Genomic DNA, 26,934 nt, shown 5'->3' with positions numbered 1-26,934 from the left:
GGAAAATGTTCTCCATCTTGAGAGAGTAAAGAATAGTTAAGCTGATAGAGTGACGTCATAGACAACCCTGGTACCAACACCGCCGTCAACAATATTCTGGCGGCGGCTGCTAGGGAGATGGAGGAAGCCAGGCATGCAGCTAGAGCTGGGGAGAGAGTCGTGGCTAGCATCCAGACTGAACAGGAGCAAGGTAAGAATAGATCTTAGGTATAACTTTACAGCGTCCAAAATTCCTGGCAGCTTTGCTTGAGATGGAGGAGATATCAATCAGTTGCGTCAGATACCCTGGCTTGAGACTTGAAAGAGTGAACAGGCACAGGAGAATGCTGCAGACCCTGGCGGCGGCTGCTAGGGAGATGGAGGGGGCCAGGCATGCAGCCAGGGCTGAGGAAAGAGTGGTAGCCAGCATCCAGACAGAACAGGAGCAAGGTAAAGGTAGATCTTGCGTATAGTTTTACAGCGTCCAAAAAATCCTGGCAACTTTGAATCAAACGTTCTTCTGACTTGAGAGAGTGAACCTCTGAAGAATGACGCCGTAGCTGGAGAGAGTGGTATCAATCATCTAGAGAGAGTGAGGAGTAGCTAAGCTGATACTTCAGGAGTGACGTCGAAGACAACTCTGGCACCTACACCGCTGTCAATAACACCCAAGAGAGGAGAGGATCTCCTCTCTAAAAGAGACCAGGCATATAGCCAGAGCTGAGGAAAGAGTGGTAGTCAGCATTCAGTTTGAACAGGAGCAAGATGAGTAAAGATAATAGGTATACGTGAGATGAAGAGATCAGATCCATCAGTTTTCCAAAATTTTGACTTGAGAGTGAACAGAGAAGAATGACGGCGTGCCTTGAGCCTTTTCATCATCCAGAGAGTGCACGGAGCAACTCAGCTCTAATTACTGAGAATGTTAAGATTCAAAAAAGATCTATTAAAGTAACAAAATATTATTTACTTCTACAATTATTTTAAAATGGTTAATAATTTATTATAATGTCCATTCTCGTACCTCACATTGTCCAATGGAACTTTGTTGTTCTATTTTACGACAGGGTATAATTAATAATGATCTCACCATCAGCGATGATTTTAGTATTTAGTTCGCTTTAATTTTCTAAAACAAAAGATAACGTCATGGTGAAGAAATAAACGAATAAATTCGAAACAGAAAATTGGCATCGTTTCTGAGAGATATCCAAATGGTTATTAAAATTAAAGGCATTTCTGTTTATTATTTGAAAATAGATTATTGCCTGTCTGACTCCATCAAATATTTTACGATTTTTAGATTTATTTATTGCCGACGCGATGTTGCCATACTATTGTTTACAGTACCGGTGGTATTTTTGACTTTAACCCTTAACACCACTCGTGGGGGACCTAGCTCCCCACCGCCTACTTTTTTGCAAATAAAATAATTATTTAAAATGCGATCCGGTGTATTCCCAGTGATGCTCGAGGGCTAGCAGGGGACGGACGTGTGCGCTGTTCACGTTTGTGGTTTGTGAGGTACATGCCGTTGCGGGACCTAAGTCCCCCACGAGTGTAGTTATGTAGGTATTTTTCCATATTAGATTTTTTATAAATTTGTATTTTTCATTGGTTTTGCTGCAATATGGCTAAAGATTTGGATCCCCAGCAGATGTGTTGACTTACCTTAAGATCTACCAACACAAGGACCTAGTCAAAATAAAAAAAAGAAAGAAATCTAGGTGTCATGTGCCCACGAAGTAAAGATAGCAATACTCCTAGAGTTTGCTCGAAATGTATGAAAAATGTCTGTCATATTCATGAGAAAATATATACCAAATGTCAGAAATAAGTTTATTTTAGATTATAATCATAATGTTGAGACTAATTATTATTGAGACTGCTTAGACATTTTTAGAATAAGATAAAAAAATATGGGCCAACTATTCCTACTGTGATTTTTCAAGTTCTTAAACTTATTGAAAAGTTTATGTTTGTTTTTGTTCATAAGTACACTCAGCGGCACGGAATTTGGCCCAAGCCTAAAAAAACAGATATGAGGCCAAATAGGTGTTGTATACCTAAGTTTCGTGTGACATGTTAACAGAACATTTGGTTTTGTTAATTTAAGAGGCTAGATTCATAAAAAAATGCGTCTGTTTAACTTTTGTGACTCTAGAAACGCATGTCGTTGTTGGAGCGCAAAGAGTACAGGAAAGTTTAAATCCGATATTAAATGTTGTAAGGCTTTGGCGTTTTGTTTTTTGTTTTTAAATTAATCTTAGGGTTATTCTCGTTTCCATAATTTGAGAATAATGCCCATTACTGCAGCTCAAGTTGCTCAAATAGTGTTTCTTAGAAATCGAGGGCGTACGCAGCGGGAGATGGCAGACACTTTAAATTTATCGCGTAAAAACTTAAAATATGCATTAAAAAGGCATGACCAGATCACCTTTTACACAAGAAGACCAAGAAGTGGGGAATTAAGGTGTATGTCAGCTCGCGATGATCGGATTATCGTACTTGCAATATCAAGAAATCGGGTTCTCAGTACGTTTGAGATACGCCAGCGTTTACAAACAGTAAGGCTTGTGAATGTCAGTGAGCACACAATAAGAAGAAGGTTGGAGCAACGTAACCTGCATATTCGAAGACCAGCTCGAGGACCAGAACTTCTCCGATACCTTTGCGAAGTGCGACTTACATTTTCTAGAGAACATGCAAATTGGACGTTAGACTAATGGAGTAAAGTTGTATGGATCGATGATTGCAGAGTCACCTTAAGAGCTCCAGACGGCCGTGGAAGTGTATGGAGAAGGCGCGGAGAAGAGTTTCTACGCAAACAAACAGTTTTTATAAAGAGTTTACTCCATTAGCCTTGCGTCCAATTTGCTTGTTCTCTACGAAACCTAAGTCACACTTCGCGAAGGTATCGGAGAAGTTCTGGTCCTCGAGCTGGTCTTCGAGTATGCAGGTTACGTTGCTCCATCCTTCTTCTTATTGTGTGCTCGCTGACATTCACTGGGCTTGCTGTTTGTAAACACTGGCGTATCTCAAACTTACTGAGAACCCGATTTCTTGATATTGCAAGTACGATAATCCGATCATCGCGCGCTGACATACACCTTAATTCCCTACTTTTTGTTCTTCTTGTGTAAAGGGCGATCTGGCAATGCCTTTTTAACGCATATTTTAAGATTTTACGCGATAAATTTAAAGTTTCTGCCATCTCCCGCTGCATACGCCCTTGAATTCTAAGCAACACTATTTGAGCAACTTAAGTTGGAGTAATGGGCATTATTCTTAAATTATGGATACGAGAATAACCCAAAAATTAATTTAAAAACAAGAAACAAAATGCCCAACCCTTACAACATTTAATATCGAATTTAAACTTTACCCGTACTCTTTGCGCTACAACAACGAAATGCGTTGCTAGAGTCACAAAAGTTAAACAGAAGCATTTTTTATTAATCTAGCCTCTTAAATTAACAAAAACAAATGTTCTGTTAACATGTCACACGAAACTTAGGCATACAACACCTATTTGGCCTCATATCTGGTTATTTAGGCTTGGGCCAAATTCCGTGCCGCTGAGTGTATATTGGTTTATTAGAAAAAAGTTTTTTTTTGTTTTGATATTCTAATTTTCAATATTATTTGGGGTAGTGAAGAAAACACTATAAATGTAACTAGTTTTTTGGTAACTTTTTTGTTTGTAGCTAGAAATAATATTTTTTTATGTTTAAAATACGATTAAACCTGTTTTTTCACTTAAATATATGTTTCTTGTTTATTTTATGAAAAATTATCCTAAGATATTTCAAACTAAATTACTTAAATATTGAATACAAATAGTGGGGACTTAGGTCCCCCACGAGTGTAGATGTGTAAGCTGAAAATACCAAGTGGTGTTAAGGGTTAAAAATGCTTTGAAAATAATATGATACACTGAAACAATTTAGGCAACAGACTTTTGCAGTCAGTAAACTCCAACTGTTTGTTTTATGATTTAAAAAATCGACCCAAGATTAGAGATTCAACATTATTTAGCTTTGAAATCGATAAGGATTGCCCCAAGCTATAAGTCCCACTCTAGTTTCCATTATGTTAGAAATAGCCAAAGTTCATTGTAAATATCCTCTTTAGCCGCTGCAGCGGCGGCCGCGGCATCATCGACGTCCAACGACGTCAAGCGTGACCCCATGACGATCGCTCCAAGAAACGCGTCTCCATCATGTCTCTCGAGGATGACAAGCTACTCTATTATCTTAAAGAGTCGCTGCACTTATATGTCCCTGTCTAGTCTCGAATATCTTTAGGAAAGCAAACATTCAATTTAAGTTTCCCCCTACAGCCGCTGCAGCAGCGGCCGCGGCATCGTCGACGTCCAACGACATCAAGCGTGACCCCTACGAAGACCGCCCCAAGAAGCGTCTCTCCATCATGTTTCCCTAAGATGACAAGATGCGCTATTGTCTTAAGAGTCACTGCATTTAATTATAAGTTCCCTATTATAACTCTAGGAATACCAAAAAATCCAACGAATGTCTTCCCTACAGCCGCTGCAGCGGCGGCCGCGGCATCGTGGACGTCCAACGACATCAAGCGTGACCCCGACGAGGACCGCCCCAAGAAGCGCGTCTCCATCATGTCTCCCGAGGACAACAAGCTGAACTATTGTCTTAAAAAGTTGATTATAAGTCTCTGTCTAGTCTGATGTCGGGAACAGCCCAAAATTCAACACAAATTCTTCCTACAGCCGCAGCAGCGGCGGCCGCGGCATCGTCGACGTCCAACGACATCAAGCGTGACCCCGACGAGGACCGCCCCAAGAAGCGCGTCTCCATCATGTCTCCCGAGGATGACAAGCTACTCTATTATCTTAAAGAGTCGCTGCACTTATATGTCCCTGTCTATTCTCGAATATCTTTAGGAAAGCAAACATTCAATTTAAGTTTCCCCCTACAGCCGCTGCAGCGGCGGCCGCGGCATCATCGACGTCCAACGACATCAAGCGTGACCCCGACGAGGACCGCCCCAAGAAGCGCGTGTCCATCATGTCTTTTTAAGACGACAAGCTACTCTATTATCTTAAAGAGTCGCTGCACTTATGTCCCTGTCTAGTCTCGAATATCTTTAGGAAAGCAAACATTCAATTTAAGTTTCCCCCTACAGCCGCTGCAGCAGCGGCCGCGGCATCATCGACGTCCAACGACATCAAGCGTGACCCCGACGAGGACCGCCCCAAGAAGCGCGTGTCCATCATGTCTTTTTAAGACGACAAGCTACTCTATTATCTTAAAGAGTCGCTGCACTTATGTCCCTGTCTAGTCTCGAATATCTTTAGGAAAGCAAACATTCAATTTAAGTTTCCCCCTACAGCCGCTGCAGCAGCGGCCGCGGCATCATCGACGTCCAACGACATCAAGCGTGACCCCGACGAGGACCGCCCCAAGAAGCGCGTGTCCATCATGTCTTTTTAAGACGACAAGCTACTCTATTATCTTAAAGAGTCGCTGCACTTATGTCCCTGTCTAGTCTCGAATATCTTTAGGAAAGCAAACATTCAATTTAAGTTTCCCCCTACAGCCGCTGCAGCAGCGGCCGCGGCATCATCGACGTCCAACGACATCAAGCGTGACCCCGACGAAGACCGCCCCAAGAAGCGCGTCTCCATCATGTCTCCCGAGGATGATAAGCTGCAGTATTGTCTTAAAGAGTCGCTGCACTTATGTCCCTGTCTAGTCTCGAATATCTTTAGGAAAGCAAACATTCAATTTAAGTTTCCCCCTACAGCCGCTGCAGCAGCGGCCGCGGCATCGTCGATGTCCAACGACATCAAGCGTGACCCCGACGAAGACCGCCCCAAGAAGCGTCTCTCCATCATGTTTCCCTAAGACGACAAGATGCGCTATTGTCTTAAGAGTCACTGCATTTAATTATAAATTCCCTATTATAACTCTAGGAATACCAAAAAATCCAACGAATGTCTTCCCTACAGCCTCAGCAGCGGCGACCGCGGCATCGTCGACGTCCAACGACATCAAGCGTGACCCCGACGAAGACCGCCCCAAGAAGCGCGTCTCCATCATGTCTCCCGAGGACGACAAGCTGAACTATTGTCTTAAAAAGTTGATTATAAGTCTCTGTCTAGTCTGATGTCGGGAACAGCCCAAAATTCAACACAAATTCTTCCTACAGCCGCTGCAGCGGCGGCCGCGGCATCGTCGACGTCCAACGACATCAAGCGTGACCCGGACGAGGACCGCCCCAAGAAGCGGGTCTCCATCATGTCTCCCGAGGACGACAAGCTGCGCGCCAAGAAGAAGATGACCGTGCGCTTCCAAGATGACAGCAAGACTGACGAGCGCCCCAATAAAATCACTTCACCGGGTGAGTTTTTGAACTAGATTTTTTTTATAAAGTATCTCTTTAACAGGATGTTCTTGGCCTAGATTGATATCTAGGAATGAAATAAGGACTACTGGACATTTCTAAATGGATTTCTGTATTTTGAGCCTAGCCTTTTTAACTCTAGTTACATTTTTAAGATTTTCGTATGCTTTTTTCTTAGCCCATCAAACCCCAAGCGGTCGCATAAGACTGTAACAATTTATTTTTATTGTGTCTCGAATTGTGGGGCATGAAGGTTTAATATAAATACTTAGGTATTGTATTCGGTATGAAAAACCGATGGTGATTGCTCTATGAGTTCTAGGACTTCGTGTTACAGTAACGAGGTCACATATCAAGAGGGTCCAAGTAGAGCCAAACTTTCAATTTATTTACCTGGAAAAGTTTTATTTATAAAACTTTCTAGCGCTCCTGTTATAGCAGTGGAAACGAGAGGTGGCAATATTACCCGTCTGGCTAATAATACAGTCCACACAATAGTAATAATAAATTTTAAAAATCAAAATATAACATTTACTGGCATGATTTAAAATAAAGCGTGGGCAGGACACGCCATTCAAAAAGATCATTAATAAATATCAAAGTGACTCACTATTACAATTTACAATAAAAACTTGTTTACTCTTGGGTTTTCCACCGGAAATATTAAAGATAATATACAGGGTGTTAGGTAAATTGGTATATGAGCCGACACTAGCCCATGTTAACATGGTCATATAAATGGTATGGTGAAGTCAGAAAATTGATATCTTCATTTTAATTATTTTATTTTTCATACAAATCGGATTTTATAAAATTTATTTTGTATGAAATTTAAAAAAATTAAAATGATGTCCAATTTCTGACTTCACCATACCATTTATATGCCCATGTTAACATGGGCTAGTGTCGGCTCATATACCCATTTACCTAACACCCTGTATAATATACTTAATTACTTTTTGTTTAATTTCGAAATAAGCACATATCAAAATAATGTGCATAATTACAATAATGGGAGGTGCTCTAAAATAATAATGGTGTACCTACATTACAAATAAGGTGTTGGGTCTTTATAGTTATTATATTACTCTAATTAAATTATTTTATGATTCTTTTAAACAAATCATATCCAAAAACCCCTATAAAAATAAATTAATTTGCCTAAAATGTACAAAGCGGTAAAAAATATCATTTTCAAGGTTTGAAATACAAAAATAAATTAAATATGAACAAAGAAGCTTTGAGATTTTTTTCATTCACGTTAAAACATTTTATATCAAATTACCACCACACTCATTTCGATTTCGCAATAAAAAACTTGAATTATTTGTTTGCAAAAAAATGTAAGAAGTCATTTTGCAAGAGTTGCAAACCTAATGAACACACTTAATTTATTAGTTTGCTAAAAATATATTAGTAATGGACATCGTTTTAGTCCAATTTATTTGCTGATTTTGTCATTTTAAAATTCCTTGCACTAACTTTGGGTTCATTATTAATTTTGGGCTGCGTACAAGTTTTGAATTATCTTTATAAGATCTGTGTTTATTAAAAATTTCAGTTCAATATTAATTTTAGGGGTCGATGATCGGTGTCATCTATTAACTAAATTAAAAGTTAGTGTTATAGATGAAGATTGTTGGTAGTAATTTACATTATATCAAAAATTAAGTTATAAATTAAAAAATACAATTAATCATGAACAGTACCCATATTTAGTCTATTCTGATGATTAATACGATGACGAATTATTTCTAGGGAACTGATATTTTAATTAGGGTATTGCAGATTAGAGACATGATGAAAAACATTGAGAGACATGATATTGTTGCCATTTATAATCAACTACGATAGAAATTGATTACATGATGATATTGAAGGAACCATTTGCACACGAACACTACTCGCGCTTGACCTTTTTTAGTCTCGTCTCTCAATACTTGTATGAAGTGACCAAGCCCCTTGATCTTACGTGGAATTATATTATTATCGAAGTACATATGGAACTAAAAGAGAAAGTTGTCTTTTTCTATCTCGAGACCGCAACGATAGGCCGGTATATTTGAAAGGACTATTTAATATTTATTCTGTGTTACGGACGGGAATTAGCATTTTGAGCTAGTCTGACGTGTAGTTCCGGCAGTATACGGGGACTATTTCCACCTTTCGTTCCCCCTGCACGCTGCAAATCCAGTGTAACCAGGATCTACAGCTTGACCGCCAATAAAAATCCAACCAGTATTGGACGACCGTAACGAAATTAAGCAGAAAAACATAGGAGGAGTTCCAATTTAAGGTTTGATTTCCCTCCATTGCAAAGCAGATGACAGGTGACAAACAAGGGTTTAGTAACCTATAAGAAAAGGGCTATCTATTCTGGCAGTATAGGACCACGCCCACTTTTCTCGTGGATGTCCTAAAGGGCGATAAGGGACCTTCGGCCTTCCCAACCCAAGTGTGCAGATTGTAGGCCAAATCCTCTATTTGACCCATCATCATGACCCCTTATGTCATTCACGGGACGAGTGGCAGTTGTTAGTAGATCTACGAATTGTACGAAACTTATCCGTATGCGACACATTTCCTGTGATGCGGATTTAAAGACTTAGCACATTTATCAACCCGGAAAGGGATCGTAACCGTATCAACTCGAGGCGGTCAGTATTCTTTGTCGGTCAGTTCAGTATTTCTTTGAAACTCCATACTACAATGCACATTTATCAGCACCGTACGTAAACGCCTCGCCTCGCAGTTTTTTTAACCACAACGAGGAAGCTCTTGGCCTGTATCTCACCTGATGGTAAGTGATGATCAGGCCGAAGGTGGAAGCGAGCTTCAACCGGAATCCTCAACCACAGAGGAACTAGCTATCTGGCTAGTTGACAGCTCGCGAAAGGCGATACTCCCGAGTTGATAAGTCTGGTCACACCTTTAATCCGCATGCGGGCTGCCCGTATTTCATTATTTCATACATGTTTTTCCTAATACGCGGGTTACACGCACGCGGAACGCGAATTGGCTGCGTTCACACAATACGAAATCTTAGTCCTGCGTGCAACCAGTAGCGTGATTTTACACGCACGCGTGCTGAAATCCGCATTACTGAAAAATGGCACTAACGCGACAAGCAGAAATACGGATAAAATGTATTATGTCACATTTTTTAACCAACAACATACGATTAATTCAAAATACGTTTTTAACCTTATAATGACCGCAAAGCAAACATTCAAATCAAAATAACTTGCTGCATGTCATCATAAATATGCATAATGCTTTTAAATGTAGACACACCTTATCACACAAAAATATAATTAAAAATAAACCGCATCGTTCGTATCAACTAATTAAAAATTTTCGTGTTTAAACTACGTAATAAAAGACTTGAAATAGTGTGATATCAATATTGTTTTGAAATAATGCAGATGTTATAAAATTGGTGGAAAAACATTGAATTTTGTCATGACATAGACGAAAACAATATTAAATGACGTATGACGTGACAATTTTAATAATAAATTAGTTCGACATTATAAATAGCTAATTTCGCAGTTATTTATTTAGTGTGCTAATTAAAATTTTAAAAACTAGTTCTATTAAATTAAAAATTTATGTCTGTGATCTGACATTTTAAATTTAAACTATATTTTAACTAGAAATTCGCGGTTTTTCCATAAACGGTGAAAACGTTGGTTCATCATCATCGTCACAATGTTAGAAATACTTCATAACGTACGATTATTATGTCAAACGCTTTGTTTAACTGACTTTATCGTACGTTATGAACTGTCAAATGATTACGATTGCTTTACACAATTGCACCTCTGATTTTTACATGATCTTCTTGCCATGGAAAAACACCCATAAGTAAACCATCAAGCAGTTTTTATAAAAAGTAAAAACATTGCCCTCCTTTAAACAGTCGGTTAACGATTTCTCGGTAGCCAAATACGTGATTAGTGATTTTTTAGAAGCAAAAACAATTGATAGTAGTTGAATGAACGGCCGCCGGCGGAAGGAGTTTTACGCTCTGTTACTTTGGACAAAAGCTCGTCTAAGATTCGAAGGGATATGCATAAATTATAATTTATTAGAACACCAAAATTATATATTTTATATACTTAACTGGTACATAATAAAGACCACGATAAGAATCTAACAACATAGATGTTTTTATTAAGCAATGCGTCGTCTTTATAATTGAGCCAATAAATAATATAATCGTATATCAACATTGGAACGATTAGCTTATTTAATTGTAATAGCATTACGAGTTTTGAGTAAATAATTTGTTTTTTATAAACTTTATACGCAATTTACGTCGGTAGGCACTCAGTTTCGTCATATTTTTTACGAGATCCATATAAAAAGAGGCTACTTTAAAAGGCAAACGCGTTCAGTAGTAAAAACGCCCTAAAACGGTCTTATTTACGGTTTTTCCAAAATAATTAAAATGGTTATAAAATTTAAAATAACACTTTAGATACAACTGCGCATAATATTTAAAAGACTACACAATTACGTATATTAGTCATTCTTTTAAATTGTAAATTAAAATTGTTTACATTATATCGTTTATACAGCGACGTGGTGTGTTACACAAAGAATTGACTCATTTCTAAAGTGGAAAATATTATATCAACGATAATATTGAAATATCACTATCATCATCACCACATTATTATAAATTAAAGTCCCCCACTACGACGTTGATTGAGCTAATCTTGACAACTGCATTTATCAGGTTTTCTTCTTCTAGGAAGTATTTGTGCTATAATTTTTAAAAATTTGTTTTGAGAATCATTCCAGTTAATGAGAGTTAACCGCGAGAAACTGGGGCCGAGTTGTTAGTTTTTAATATAAAACACTCATTTCTAATTCCCCTAGTTATCTCGCTTATCGCGTGCGATGATCTAATTGCAATTATTAAGTACACAAGTCGTCCCTAAATATGTTTTACTAGGTAATAGTGACTTGCCAATGTGAATTGAATTAGTTAATGTAAAAACTTGCAAAATTAGAACCTTGGTTAATATTTTTCGTCCACGGAAAATCATCTATTTAGATAGCCCCATAGATAGGTTTTTCATGCCTAGCTCGTGTTCCTAATTACGGTTCTCCTATTTGTACCTATAATAAATTCAGTAATACTACCTATCATGAAAATGTCGTACTTAATAATCTTTTAGAATGACTCTTACTAGTTTTGTAATAACAAAACTATAAACTCTTCGTCAAAACATCATTTTAAATGTATCGCAACTAGGTACTAAACGTTACACCCTTCAAAACGACGCGACGGTAAATATTAATAAACAGAGCCGAGCATCGATCGTTGCAGGAGACGCCATACACAGCTATAAGCGCCGCGTTATAGCTTATGCATCCATAACGCATTCGTTTTGTGTCTAGATGCTGTATAACAGCTGTATAATAGCTGTATAGGAGTACCTGCACTTTAATCAATATCCAATAAAGGGGGACGGGGCGGCTGCGTTCAAATCAGTTTAGTTTGCGCTCGCTACGGACGCATGGAGATATAAAGGTATATACGTATACGGACTTACGGACGTATAGATATACTAGGGCACTATTTAAGTTGTGAGCCTCGACAACATAACGTGTTGTTAGACGACATCTGATACTTTTCATGAAAAGTTTGACATTTTTGACTGCAACCTTATTCAAAACTTTTTATCATTTGAGCACGTTTTGTATTATTAACATTGAATTGAAAATTATCTTGACTACAAAAACATGGAATTGACTTGCGGAAATTTTCGCGCGAAGATTTATTATGACTTTCGACGTGGTTAATCAATACAAAACTGAAACGGTCAGCTAAATTTCACTTTTGGTGATAAAGATCTGTCCTTTACCATTGTAAAACGATAGTTTAAGAGGTATAATATGGTATGTCATTGGCTCACCAGTGAACTTTGCGAAAGTCGTCTAAAATGACTAATAGTGGCGGAAAACATTGATGTTGTCAGAAAAATGGAAGAGAAACCTCGTCATGTGATATATCGTAGGATTGAGATAATCCTAGGCATTAATTCCACTAGCAGTAATAAAATATTGTATGACCATATTATGGTTAATACGTTCTTTTCTCGCTGGATGTCACAAAAATTTTCAAACGCTCAATAGGACGCTTGTGTCGTTTAGTCCTTGGAAATGTTTGATAAATACGTATAAAAAGCTTTAAAAGCCGTTTTTAAAATTGTGACAGTTGACGAATTAAGGATAATGCATAATGATCCTGAAAATAAACAGCTATCGACTATGGAGGTGTTTTAAAATGAACCAATGCCAACAAAAGTCCCATGCGCTCGGAACACTGAAACTTACGGTCGCCTATTTTTCCGAAATATCCGATTACATGACAGAAACGTTACTAGAGAAATTTAGAATGGTTAATTCTTAACCTTCCTATACCCGCGCGTTGGTCTCTCAGACCGACGAACTAATAATTCGGAGTTTTTTCAAAAAGTATTAACTCTATGACTTTGCGGTTTTTAGTAGCTTCATGATTTGTGGCCAGCCATTGTTTAGTGTTGGGCGATCGCTGCTGCCAAGTGTATGTGTGTCACTTTTTGCTGTTATTCGGTCTGTGAGACCGACGCGGGTATACGTGTAACTACTTCAGGTATGTTACTATTGTTTTATTTTACAATATTACTCAATACAATGTATTGTCATATTTTAGTGGCGTTTCATATCAATTAAGTATTACTGTATTTTATTATTATTAATTTGTTTTAGCCATTTTTGTCGTCATAATGAACGAAGAAAGGATAAGGGCGCTCTTAGAATGTGAAGATTCGGACTCCAACTATGATGACCAGAGTGACAGTGATGAGGTGGTGGATGATTTAGAAGTGCAGGAGAACAACACTGATTCTGAGCAGAAGGGTGATTTGTCACATGCAAAAAGTATTTTTGTCATTATACGAGCATGCAGTTATGGTATGTTCCGGTTATTATTCCACTGAAACCACTAGTGATAAATACTGTTTTGTTCTTTTTTATTACTAAGGATACTTCCATTTATTATATTTTATAGTATTTTTTTAGGCTTCAAAAGAAAAAAAGTTTATTTTTGTTATTAAATTTAGACTCATGTAAAATTTTGTTTAAATTTTAAGTCTGATTTAAAGGCCGATTAAACCAAAATATCTATAAATATAAAATTTGTTTTAATTTTTTTATGCAATTAATACCTTAACGTATAATTTAAAGCAAATTATAGTACAATACAGTACACAATTGTAGTATAAAACACGAGCTCAACTTTCGGTCTGAGAGACCGTGCGCGGGTATATGTGTAATGCTTTTTGGCGCGGGTATACGAAGGTTAATAGTAAACAGCCACTTTTTTTTTCAAAAGTCTTCAGTTTAATAAGGGAAACTGGCCAGCATAGTCGAATCGCCATTCGTGACGAAAATGTGAGCTTTTACACGTCTCGTCAAACAACTGACTATTTGAACACTCAAAATATGAAATAAACAGGTCCAACGCTACAAAATTCTTGCTTGGAATCTAAACACTTCTTTTGGTACCCATTATATTAAAATTAAGGGTTCTTACACACGAACAGCATTTTGCTGTTGACGCATGTAACTGCAGTCGACGTCAGAAGGCGACGGCTAGCTGTCGACATGCTGCCGACGTGCTGTCGACGCGTTCGCGGCTGCCGCCGGCAGGTGGCGACAGCTAGCCGCCTCCGCCATTTTGAAGGTCAACTGTCAGTAGTCCAGGAGCTTACACGCACACATAATGAGTTCCGAACAAATTGATTCGGAATTGCTAAAAAATTAGTGCTGTCAAAAACAATGAAATAATATGGAACTCGAATTTAGAAGGCTACTATAATAAAACATTAAAAAATAGAGCATGGGCGTCGGTGTGTGTAGTCTCGTTCTCTATTCAATAACATTTCTTAAACCCACAATGACCGGTTCTTTCTCTTTCGTCGACGACGACGGAGTAAATGCAACAACAGTGTTTCTACAATGAAATCCATTTTCAACTGGCTGGCTCCTGTACAAAGACGTACGCCGACACGGTCGTCGCAGCAAGCTGTCGACTCGTCGACGGCAGACGTCGACGTATCGACAGCTTGCTGCGGGCACGTCGACGGCTAGCTGCCGACAAGTGACGGCGACTGCGGTCGCCTTTGCTGTCGTCAATGTGCTGCTCGTGTGTAAGAGCTCTTAATGCGTGAACAGCGATTTATGTAGCCAGAAGCAACTGTCGGTGCGGTCAAAAACCATGTTTTGGAGGTGCCTCAAGCTATGTGGAAAAAATGCTATGAAAAGTGTTTCGGACACATTAAAAAGTACATAAATCATGAAAGACAATACCAATATGCTATTTGGATCAAATATATAAGGTGTTATTTTTTGTACTGATCATACTTTACCAACGCATCTAATAAAATCATACAAATACAACCCAAGTGTTTTTAAAAAAAAATTCAGGCTAGTTTTTGTTTTTACTTTTCCTAACAAAAAAAAGATATTATTTTTACAACCATCCTGTCTTCACTCACTGGCTCTCTCTCTTTCTTTACTCATTTCATTCATACGAGTACGAACAATGGCCGCGCGCATTCATTCAACGTTCACACACATAAAGGTTAGATTACACTAAACCTACGTTACCAAAAATTATCACTCGTGAGTATGTACGATGTTACGTCATGTTAATAGGTACTACGCGCTGGGAGAAACAAAATCTAGCTACATAAGTAGGTAAATAAGTGTATTTTCATTAGTGTAATAGCGGGGGACTTTTCCAACGAACCGAGGCGAATCATCCGCGTTAAACTAGAAATTTAAAAAAGGATAGAAATTGGAATTCAATATCTACGGTTTCGTAATGCCTACGCAATTTATTTAGAGACGTAATAAAAAATTGATAGGTACATACCTATTACTACTTCGCTTCGCTTCAGTGGAAATGCACCCTAATATTGAATATGAATAGGTGTTGTAAATAAAACCACAATAAAACTCACTGATCAATTTTCCTGGTTTTAATTCCTAAATTATGATTTGCCATCACACTTTAGATTCATTGATTTTACTTATTCACACATTTACCTATTTTGAATGTTGTTATTTAAAGTTCCTAGGTTATTATTACACTAATCACAATACATTTTGAACGTCAAGCCTTTGTTGAATGTTCACGTAAACACTGTCTTGCACTGTCTAATCTAGCCACGATCGAATTGAGGTAATGCTTTCGGGCTGCACACTTGCTTGCTGTTCACTAGACACCACGTCGGATGTTGTATTCACAATTCGCGCACTAACTTTTTTACGGAAAAAGTCCCTTTCGCGTAAACAAGCACTCATCTGTCCAAATCACACTGTAGGTATGTACCTAGGTAGACTTCCGCAATAACCATCGATAGAACTAGGTCGCGGTCGTGGCCCTCTGGCAACAACTCCTTGATAAGGCATTCCGTATTTTTACGCAAAAGCCGCCGTCTGCGGCGCTCGCATCTGGGTACCGCCAGCACTGTGCCGGTGATTGAAATTGAAATCCAGAACTTCGTCCTCGAAGCGCACGGAATCTCGTCAAGTCAGGATACGGCTGAGCTCCCTGAAGCGCTGCGCGGCTCCAAACAAGCAAGGTATGAAGGTTTTCGACTCGTCAATGTTTCTCGTCGGCCAGTTAGTGTGCCCGAAACATAATTTCACCTGCGTTTTGTTATTGATCAAGCGCGGCATTGTAATAAACCACACATACACTGCAATACGTTTGGGCGCATTGGACGGACTGGGACGATTATTTATGTTGTTGCGCTCCCGCATGCCGATCGGCGGCTCGGCGCGGGCTGTGGGCGCGGAGCGACTGGCAGCGATATCAATATGGCCGACTCACGCGGCGCGGCACGTGGCAGTGGTCGTTGCCCTCGGCCGGCTACTACGATAGTGCGTACAAACGAATACTCACCGCGCTCAAAGGATGATTTATTTTTTATTTTTTTCGAAACATTCTTTGTCGTTTTACTCGAAAACTAGCCTGAATTTTTTTTTAAAAACACTTGGGTTGTATTTGTATGATTTTATTAGATGCGTTGGTAAAGTATGATCAGTACAAAAAATAACACCTTATATAATTGCTCAATAATGAATAGTAAATAAAAAAAATAAACGCAAACAATACCATTTTAATAATATACTACTTTGTTTTCATAGTTAGGCTCACAACTTAAATAGTGTCCCACGTAATAGGTATATGTTCACATGCAAGGGTTGATTTTGATTGCACGTTGCTGAGAGAACTTCGTAAGCTTTTCACGTTACGTATACGTATGTTGATAGGGTAGTTAAATTGAGATTCGGAGGACGTGGAATGCGTATACTGAAAATGATTTCCTTTACTCACGTTCTCTTTGTATTATTATCCGTTACCTAAGCTGTGATAATTATATCACAGCTTAGGTAACGGATATAAAATATCAATCAAGTAGATTTTGTATTGTTGTCTAAATAGCTACCTATCTTTGTGATATTTTCTGACTTTCATTTACGTATGACATTCTCCATTACTTTGCCTCTGGTGATTTGAAGAGGGTCGTGTATCTTCTGTGGAGACTATTGACCTGATGAATAGTAATTGATTAATTTTGGTAATTTATTTTTTTATATCACACTCATCCACTTTATCTTTACATGGACAATGTCTGTCGCTTACTAACGATTAAAGTTTTGAATTTAGATTTTGTCTTGTAAAAATAATTCTAATTCGCATTTTAATATGCAAATACATAAAGAATGACATAACATAATATAATATCGCGCATAAATAACAATATAAAATATTACGTTCTTTTCTGTCACTAAGCACTTCCAGTCATTCGCTTGAAACAATAAATTATTATAATTCCAATAATATGCGAATAAAACACGTAATTTAATCTCATTTGTATTTCTCAATTCATTAATGCCAGACAGGTTTCAACTTTTAGTATTGCAACTAAATAGGAAATTAGCAACATAAATCAAATGCACGTTTGTTAAAAACAACACTGTCGGCAATTATTACAAAAAGTAGACTAGTTTTCAAGGCTGAAATATGTAGATGGACGTAAAATATTTAGACATGGTGGTGAACTACGTTCGGAATCGGACTTAGGTTAGGTAAAGATAGCATCTATGTGAATCCTTGAGATGTCAGATGCTTATGGCGGCTCATTAAAAGGAGTATTCACAATTCCACGCGTGTCTAGTACAGTGGGCCACCGTTCCAGCTACCCATTTCCGTTTCTTCTTTCGCTCTCATCAAATGGCAATTCTTTGCGACAGAACGAGACGACATGACCTGAAATAGGTAGATAAAATTGTGACCCACTGTACGTGTATTTTCGCATGATACAAGTTGGCGTCTCCCTTCAAATGAATGTGGATATGGTTTATTCACATTTGTTCATCTGGGTGATCAAATCCAGGTGATCAAGTTGTAATAGACCGTGGATATTACCTACTGTGATATCATAACTTACAGGTTCAAAGAAAGATTTTCCTATAGGTCTCGCGAATTTTCCGAGCATATTCATTTGGTAGGGAGTCACTGTTATTTTTAAACTACAAAAGCGATTAAAAATACAAAACTACTAAAATAGAAAACCTAAAGCGAACACAATATTCCGCCGCATACAAGAAACAACAATAGAAGCCAGCAAGATTATAATTTACTATAATTTCCTCCGCAATTTCGCACAATCACCTCGGCACAATTGCCACAAGCTCTACGTATTTTATTGTGCTGTATATTGTTTTACCTTTGCTAACTTTTGATATCGCTTCGCTAAAATAACACGCTCCATGTAAACATATAACATAAAACAGTGGGGCAGTTTGTTTCGTGTGAATTATATCGGACAGTATTTAGTAATGCGAGCGTTTTATATGTTTGAGAAACAATAAAATTCGCTCGCTATTGAATCGTATCACGCACGGTGTATGTTTGCATCATTTCTATTGACATGATTGAAATGCACGTGAAGTTTTTTATGGAAACTCGCAGGGAAATACATAGATTTGTTCAGAAAATAGCTCCTTATTAGTAGAGGCTATTTTCAGGGCTCTTAAAGTAGGTACTTACACGTCCAAAAGTTTTAAAAAATAGCTCGCCCTATTGGTACTGCCAGTAACGATATCAGGGAAAACAATCATCGGCAAAAATAATGGAAGAGCTCGACTTTTTTACAATTAAAGTGAAGTTTACTGCTCTCCTATTGACCGAAACAGATAGAGACACTATTAATAATCTACAGCAATAAGAGTATTTGGAAAAATATCAAAATAGTTATTAAAATTAGTTGCACATGCGATAATAGTGTCACGGCAAAAACGTTCTAAACATAAGATATACACCGGGTCCTACAAGAAAGCCTTTGAAAAAAAGCTAGTAGAAAGAGCTCTCAGAAGGAGTTCATTCAAGCTAATCCCACATCAGATAAACTTGACATTTATAATGTTTTAATCCAGACTGAAGCTAGATTATTTATTAATGACAGATGCACAAGTGGATCTTGTAAGTGCTCGTACACACGCAAGACTTGGCGCCAGGCGTTAGGCATCAAATGTGTATGACATGATGTATCAGAGCGTTTATGTACATTGTATACGATGTTTTCTTTGCACTGTTAGTTTTCATTTCAGGTCTTGATTGCCACTCTCGGTTCGTTTTTTTTATTTCTAAGTGCTTATTTGGTAAGCAAATACCCATCATATTAGAGAAATGATGTTTAGATACCGTGCAATACACCGTGTGGTCTCGTAAGAGGCGGCTAAGGGACAAATATGCGAAAATCAGGCCTCTGCCAACCTGTCTGGCCAAGGTTGGTGGTGTAGGCCACATTCTCCATTTGTTTCTGTTAAATAAAAGGGTGAAGTGGAGACCAAATGACTTCTGGCCATCGTGCGGAATATTGGCCAAATCCTCCATTTGCTTCTGATACTTAAATGAAAGGGCTCCTGAAGTGGAGACCAAATGACCTGACGATGATGAGGACAACAACAATCTACATAATTCATCAGGTACAGTCAGCGTCAAATAGATCGTTCGTGACACCAGGCCTGTTCATCTCCGCGAGTTTACATCGAAAACAAAACACGCACGATGGCCCACCTACAGGATACTATTCGACAAGGCCTCACATACGAGCGAACATTGACTCACGCTCGCGTATTCTTGTGTATGATGGAACAAAATAAAGAAAATGGTGTACTAAATACTGTGCAGTATTTAACTGCCTAAATAATAATAAAAACACAGAATGTACTTTTTGAAGTTGCCTCAAGACACTGAGAGGTAAATAAGTAGTTAATATTATACATGATAATTCATTTTAAATCATGTATTTCCTTCGCCATTTTCCGCAGTTTGGCACCTCACGTCACATCATTTTACCGAAGTCAGCCCTATAGCTTCGGCGCAGTGCCGATCACTGACGTTTGTCAACAAAATGGTGCTTGACTCTTGAGACAGGCTAAATTACACCATATTGTTAATGACATTGAGCATACATTTTTTTAAATGCCTTCGCGAAGTAAAACTTCTGTACGTAGTACTTATTATTATTCTGTGGTGACACCCAAAGTAGCCATAAGTTCGCAACACGCTTTGTTACAATGAGGGTTTTCGCGTATGAAAGATCCGCTAGATGGCGGGACGTGGATGTGGGGTCTGACTGCTGCGTGATTGGTGGATTTTGACATATCTGTCAATGTCATGTCAAAAATAACCAATCATGCAGCATTTGGACCTCGCGTCTACGTATTGCCATCTGGCGGATTTTTCATACGCGAAAACCCTCATTGGATTTTTCCACTTTGGGTGTCACTAACTATTTGACGCTGACTGTACCAACTGCAGTAAAATATATGAAGAACGTAGTAATATGAAGTCTCATTTTCAATTGTTTTTTCTTGTCTGCATTATGATCGCAAAAACAAATAACAAAAGGAATATCAGTGGTAATAATGTCATTTGTAAAACAAAATGCTACCATCAAGGACGGGTTTCAGTTTCCATATTAGGAAAGTCGTTTAGCGATTTGCCGTCGACGTGCCCTAAGTTTTATTTTTACGATTTACAAAATAGTTTTAAAGATACAAAATCACGAATAAAGTGATCATTAATTAATAAATATTATCATAAGAATTATTAAATTCCGTTTGGTTATACGTTAGGAAAAAAATCCCAAAATATTCGATAGTGCATTTTAAAAAATTAAATCATTCGACTGACATTTTAGCATTTTTGTCGATTTATTATTGTTAAAAGTGATAAAAATTTTTACTAACGGCGTAGATGCCTACATTCAATCGACAAGTTTCATAATAAAATTTATGGATCTTATGACAATTCGATAAGATTCAAAATATCGTCTTGCGACTCTTCAGGTAGTGATGATGTATCTTGCGTTATGTTTAACCGCCTCTGTGGGCTAGTGGTAAGGTTACCTGCTTCACACCCAGAGGTCTCGAGTTCGATACCCAATGGGTGCAAAATTATCTTGATTTGGTTGTTAGCTACCACCATCTTACCTAAGTCTGTCAATAATAATGGTATCAGTATTGTTGTTCCAACATTTGAATTTTCTATAGCCTGTTCCTTGGGGTTTAGGATTCCGGGTGAAGCTCGCTTCTACTTTAGGCTTGATCATGCAGGCCAAGAGCTTCCTCATTATCTATCTTCTAAATATATAAAAGGAGAAACTGACTGACTGACATATCAACGCACAGCCTAAACAGCTAAACGTAGGCACTTGAAATTTGGAAGGGACGTAGCTTAAGTACCGTAGAGGTGCACTAAGAAAGGAATTCCCGAAATTCCCACGGGAACGGGAATTAGCGGGAAAATCCTTTTGTATGAAAAATCTAAACCGCATAAGTTAGACGCTTGAAATTTGGCATGCAGGTACCTTTAGTAAACTTAAAACTTAGTTACAACTAGGGCATGCATTATTCGTTCGATATTGGTATTCGAATATTTCGAATACTAAAATTTATGGTATTCGAATACTTCGAATAAAACGAATTTTTCGAATACTGCTATTTTCAATATAATGTAAATTAAAAGAAACACTTTTTTGTCTATAATCATTTTAATAAGGATCAATTTGCTTAATACTATCATCTAACTTCAATAACTACTTTAAAAAAAGGCTGCTATCGAAGGTATTCGAAAAAATACTATTCAAACGAATGAAGCCCCACATCGGTGATCTGATACCTGAACATCAATTTGGTTTCCGGGAAAGACACTCCACAACTGAACAGGTCCACAGAACCATAAACATCGTCTCTGAAGAACTAGAAAAGAAACGATACTGCTCAGCTGCGTTCTTGGACATAAGTCAAGCCTTCGACAAGGTCTGGCATAAAGGGCTATTGTACAAACTTAAACAGAACCTCTCATGTCCGTTCTACGAAATACTTAGGTCGTATTTGAAAGACATATGCTTTGAAGTCAAATCTGAAGACTGGTTCTGCCCTATGCAACATAACATAGTTGGGGTATACCGGAGTATACCCCAGGGTAGTGTCTTGGGGCCCGTGCTATACCTATTGTTTACCGCTGACCTGCCAACAACTGCAAATACATTCACAGGAACCTTTGCTGACGACAATGGCAACACATGACGATCCAGTGACGGCCTCACTCTCACTCAAATCTGTGCATGTTCATGTAACCTTCACTCTCAGAAGAAACTCCTGCCCACCGGTTAAACTTAATGGTATCCAAATACCTCAGGCTGAGCCGCTGAGGACGTTAGGTATCTGGGCTTGCACTTGGACTGCAGGCTAACCTGGAGGAAGCATATAATATGGACAAAGAGGAAGCAACTAGATGCCAAACTAAAAAACATGATGTGGCTTGTCGGAGTCCAGTCACAGCTGAACACCAGTAGTAAAATGATGGTCTACAAAACTATCCTTAAACCTATCTGGACCTACGGGATACAGCTGTGGGGAACAGCTGCCAACTCCAATCTCGACATAATCGAGCACTTAGACAAAAGCCGTACGTTTGATTTACCAAATGCCGTGGTATATCAGCAACAGGCTCATCTATCAGGACTTGCCATTGCCCACAGTCAGTGAGGAAATAAAGAGCCACACACTCCGCTACAAGGATAAACTTTCATCAGTCCAACAACTCATGACCATTGAAGGCTTCCTATTCAGCAGACTGCAAAGAGCTTGACGTGTCAGGCAGGAGTATCCTTAGTAGATTATAGGACAGTTGAGAAACCGGATGCCCACTGAGGGCAACTGAGTCACTGGACTCCTGCTGATTTACTACAAACAAAAAATCTCAGTACCACAGGAGATAACTACACCATAACACTAGCACCATTGGAAACCATATGCCTGGCACTTTAACCTTTTTTGCGAATATTGGTTGGCACTTAAAGGGATATCTGCTATTGCGCGCACTTGTCCATAATCTAACCTTACCGCTAACTTCTTGCCTGCAGTTTTAATAGTTTTAAGTTTTATTAATATGTTTGCGGTCAGATATTTTTACAATTTTTTAATAGGAAAGGCGTATTCGTATTGTTCGAAAAGACCGAATAATTACATAGATGCTATTCGAATAATAAATGTGGCGAATATCCGAATAATATGAATATCCGGATATCCGAATTGCATGCCCTAGTTACAACAGGATATTGCAAAATTCCCACGGGAACATGATATCTTTGTTTGTACTCATAGTACAAGCTTTGCTTAGTTTGGGACTAGAGGTGCAGTGGAAAATGTCGAAGGATATTTATTTATTTTATTTGTTTATTTGTTAACAGGCGCCCCCAACGACACTCACAAGTCGGACGAGAATGCCAAGACGGGAGGCATCAAGGTGGTGCAGCTGGCTGTACTGCAGAAGCCGACCAACAATGAGCATGATGATTCTGATGGTGAGTCTTGAAAGTTCTTTCATCATCATGATTACACGTTGAAATGTCGCCATAACAACAATGTTAACAGCATTGTTGTGTTCCGGCAGTTAGAGGTAAGATACCCAGTTCCTCTGTGGTTGAGGATTCCGGGTGAAGCTCGCTTCCACCTTCGGCCTGATCATCACTTACCATCAGGTGAGATACAGGCCAAGAGCTTCCTCGTTGTGAATATAAAAAAAATGTAACAGTCCACTATACTTATGTACCATAGACTGTACGTACGATTCCTTCAAGGAACGCTACAAAACAGATCTCTCATTTTTATTCACCCAGCAGCTTTAAATTGATAGTTTTTCTGATTTTAGTAGCGCCTTCAGGAATTGGTTTTGACCGTTATGTACCTATTGAAAAATGATTCAATTATAACTACAGGAATTGATTACTTTTAAATCCATAGAGAAAGATACAGGACACATTTTCCGAGAAACTTTTTTTCAAAAATGCTTTGGGCTTGGTTTATTAAGAAAATGTGTGTAAAAATATCAAAATCGGTAATAGGTACAGCATTCAGTTTTATTAACTTTATTCGGGACTACTGGTAAAGGCACCATTTAAGCGTTCGTAAATTTTTTATTTTTAATATCCAATGCCTAATACTTAAACAAACAATTAATAGAAAATTCTTCATGTATTGAGCTGTTTTTACTATATTATTAGTGCAGTTATTATTGCTAATTATTAAAATATACTTGTTATTTTATATTTAATAACGTGTCTTATTTATAATTTTAATTAATTGTAAAGTTGTCAATTATTTAGTATTGGCCAGTTGTCTTTCGAATTTTCTGTTTCTAACAGTATTCGTAACATGCAAGTGTGTATATTGTAAGACCCAATTACTAAAATAGTAGAATTTTTTATGATTTAATTGCATTTTATTATCTTTATTAGTATAGTCAGTGTTTGTATTCGTAATTGTTATTTTGGATCACTGGGCAGTAAATATAACATTAAGATTAAGAGCATTATTAAACACAATTTTTAAAAGTCCAGCTTAAAAATAAGTAAACCTAATTTTCTAGATGGTTAATGCAGTTTATTTAGCTGCCCATGGCGGCTTATAATTATAATGTCTGCACCAGCTCTCCTAATCTGTGTTACATAATGACACAGTTCTCCGAAATATTTTCATTTACCTACTTCGAAATGATTTCTACTCTCTCAAGGGGGCAGTTGTGTCCTCATTCGTATGGACGATCGAGACGGTACATCATTCTAAACAACAAAACATCTTCACAGCCAAAGACGATGCGATGTCAGAGCCAACTTATGCGCTTAGTTCGAAACTCAGTGTCGCATTAGAAATCCACACACACAAAATAATCACATGCATTATCCACTGCGGTATCAGTACTCAACGTTCAAATAATCTTTAGTACTACGCAAGCAATGTAAACTGTCGAGCAATGTGTTCTGTTTTTGGGCATATTGCTGCGACACCGGCCCCGCCACCTTGTCACATCTCCCTTTAGTTTCTGTGGCTTTGGCTCTTACGTCCCAAAGTGCGATTTTGCAACAAAAATGAAATAATAGTTGCATGTCTTGTACAACCTAAATTAGAAAAGTAATAACTGAATAAGTATTATTGAACGTTTACCTTATTAATTGATGATTATTGTTGACTTACAGAGAAGAACAAGCACATGATGGACGACGACGAGGAAACCGACTCTAGTGGGTCGGTGTCGGACTCCGCCGCCAACGACTCGCAGGAGGGCCGGCCCCATGTCTGCGACGTCTGCGATCTGAGGTCAGACATTCTTTATACAGGGTGTTAGGTAAATGGGTATATGAGCCGACACTAGCCCATGTTAACATGGGCATATAAATGGTATGGTGAAGTCAGAAATTTGATATCATCATTTTATTTTTTTTTATTTTCATACAAAATAAATTTAATGAAATCCGATTTGTATGAAAATTAAAATAATTAAAATGAAGATATCGATTTTCTGACTTCACCATACCATTTATATGCCCATGTTAACATGGACTAGTGTCGGCTCATATACCCATTTACCTAACACCCTGTATAGTTCCAAAATACTGAACTGTCCTATCCATGACATTGACAGCGGGGCGCCACCGTCAATACCGGATCGCTGGTTCCGATTTTTGCCATGTTGGAAACCATAAAGTTGAACGATGGTAGCGCCCCCCTGTCATTGAGTTTGGTGGGACAGTTCAGCGTGGGTCATCTATACAGGCATAGCGCGTAACTCAGAAGGATCCTGACAGAACTGTCGCAAACACGTTTGGAGCAAATCTCATTCTGAAGTCTTGCTCACATAACAAAATTACCGCTTCTCTAGCGCGGGAACTTATCCAGTCATTTGTGGTCTGATACCCATAGTTACAAGCTTTGATTTTGAAACATAGCTTGACTTATCGCCACTTAAACTCCATTCTGCTGGTGCTAAGTGGCGAAAGAAACTCACCTCACTAACTCCTAGTTAAATTGTGAAGTCCATGCACGCTCTTGGGTGAAGTACTCTTAGCCGACGTACTCTCCCTTCCCCTGCCTTTGCTTCTTTACATTGACAACGCACTGAAAAAAATGTTTGGTTACTGCTTACACAACAAAAGTGACCACCGAACACTCTGGTTATGAGGAACAAAATGTTGTGTAAATCAAACAAATAAATCTGTAGTGAGCTAGACTTGGTTTGTTTATAAGTTAACACTTAGTTCACCAGTGTAGTTTTTTGTGTAAGCTGTAACCAAACATTTTTTTCAGTGCGATAAATCTTTTAGGGACCCCCCACTCTAGCGTCTTTCAAGTGTCCTTCAAGCGTCGTCGTCTTGCCAACACTCGCGTAGAATCGTCGCGACTAAAGCGTTTTAGTTTAAAGAGAGTTGGTGCCTCGACGTTATGCAGGCGCCTGGCAAGACGACATCATCATCATCATCATCATTTCAGCCATAGGACGTCCACTGCTGAACATAGGCCTCCCCCAATGCTTTCCATATTGATCGATTGGCAGCGGTCTGCGTCCAGCGCTTCCCTGCTACCTTTACGATGTCGTCGGTCCACCTTGTGGGTGGACGTCCCACGTTGCGTTTTCCGGTACGCGGCCTCCACTCTAGAACCTTGCTGCCCCATCGGCCGTCAGTTCTGCGTACTATGTGCCCTGCCCATTGCCACTTCAGCTTGCTAATCCGTCGGGCTATGTCAGCGACTTTAGTTCATTTACGGATCTCCTCATTTCTGATTCAATCTCGTAAAGAAACACCGAGCATAGCCCTCTCCATAGCACGCTGTGCAACATTGAGCTTCTGTCATCACTGGTAACACACATTGGTTGTACACCTTAGACTTTTGTGTGCTAAGCAATAATGGTACTTATCTCCCCGTATACAGGTTCCAACGCTCGTCGCACCTGTCGCGGCACAAGCTGACTCACACGGGCGAGCGGCCGTTCACTTGCGGCGGCTGCGGCCGTTCCTTCGCGCGCTCCGACAAGCTGCGTGTTCACACCAAGATCTGCGAGCGCGTGAGTACACTATAACCCTAATACACTAGGGCTAGGCCTGTTCATCTCCCCGAGTAGGCATCGAAAACAAAACATGCGCGGCA

General features: G+C 38.7%; 1 protein-coding gene across 1 annotated transcript in view; it reads left to right on the top strand.

Moving 5' to 3' along the window:
* The first annotated feature begins 65 nt into the window (after positions 1–65).
* The window catches only part of LOC135078737 (zinc finger protein 48-like), a 31,400-nt gene continuing 4,531 nt past the window's right edge, over positions 66–26,934 (top strand). The window contains exons 1-5 of the mRNA XM_063973295.1: positions 66–190; positions 6,169–6,360; positions 23,202–23,315; positions 24,987–25,107; positions 26,719–26,851. Of these exons, the coding sequence (XP_063829365.1) occupies positions 118–190; positions 6,169–6,360; positions 23,202–23,315; positions 24,987–25,107; positions 26,719–26,851 (633 nt within the window). The 5' untranslated portion in view covers positions 66–117. The remainder of the gene's footprint in view (positions 191–6,168; positions 6,361–23,201; positions 23,316–24,986; positions 25,108–26,718; positions 26,852–26,934) is intronic.

The sequence above is a fragment of the Ostrinia nubilalis genome, chromosome 15, assembly GCF_963855985.1.
Source record: "Ostrinia nubilalis chromosome 15, ilOstNubi1.1, whole genome shotgun sequence".
NCBI lineage: Eukaryota > Metazoa > Arthropoda > Insecta > Lepidoptera > Crambidae > Ostrinia > Ostrinia nubilalis.
Note: the sequence above shows the minus strand (reverse complement) of the source record. Positions and strands in the feature narration are given on the sequence as shown.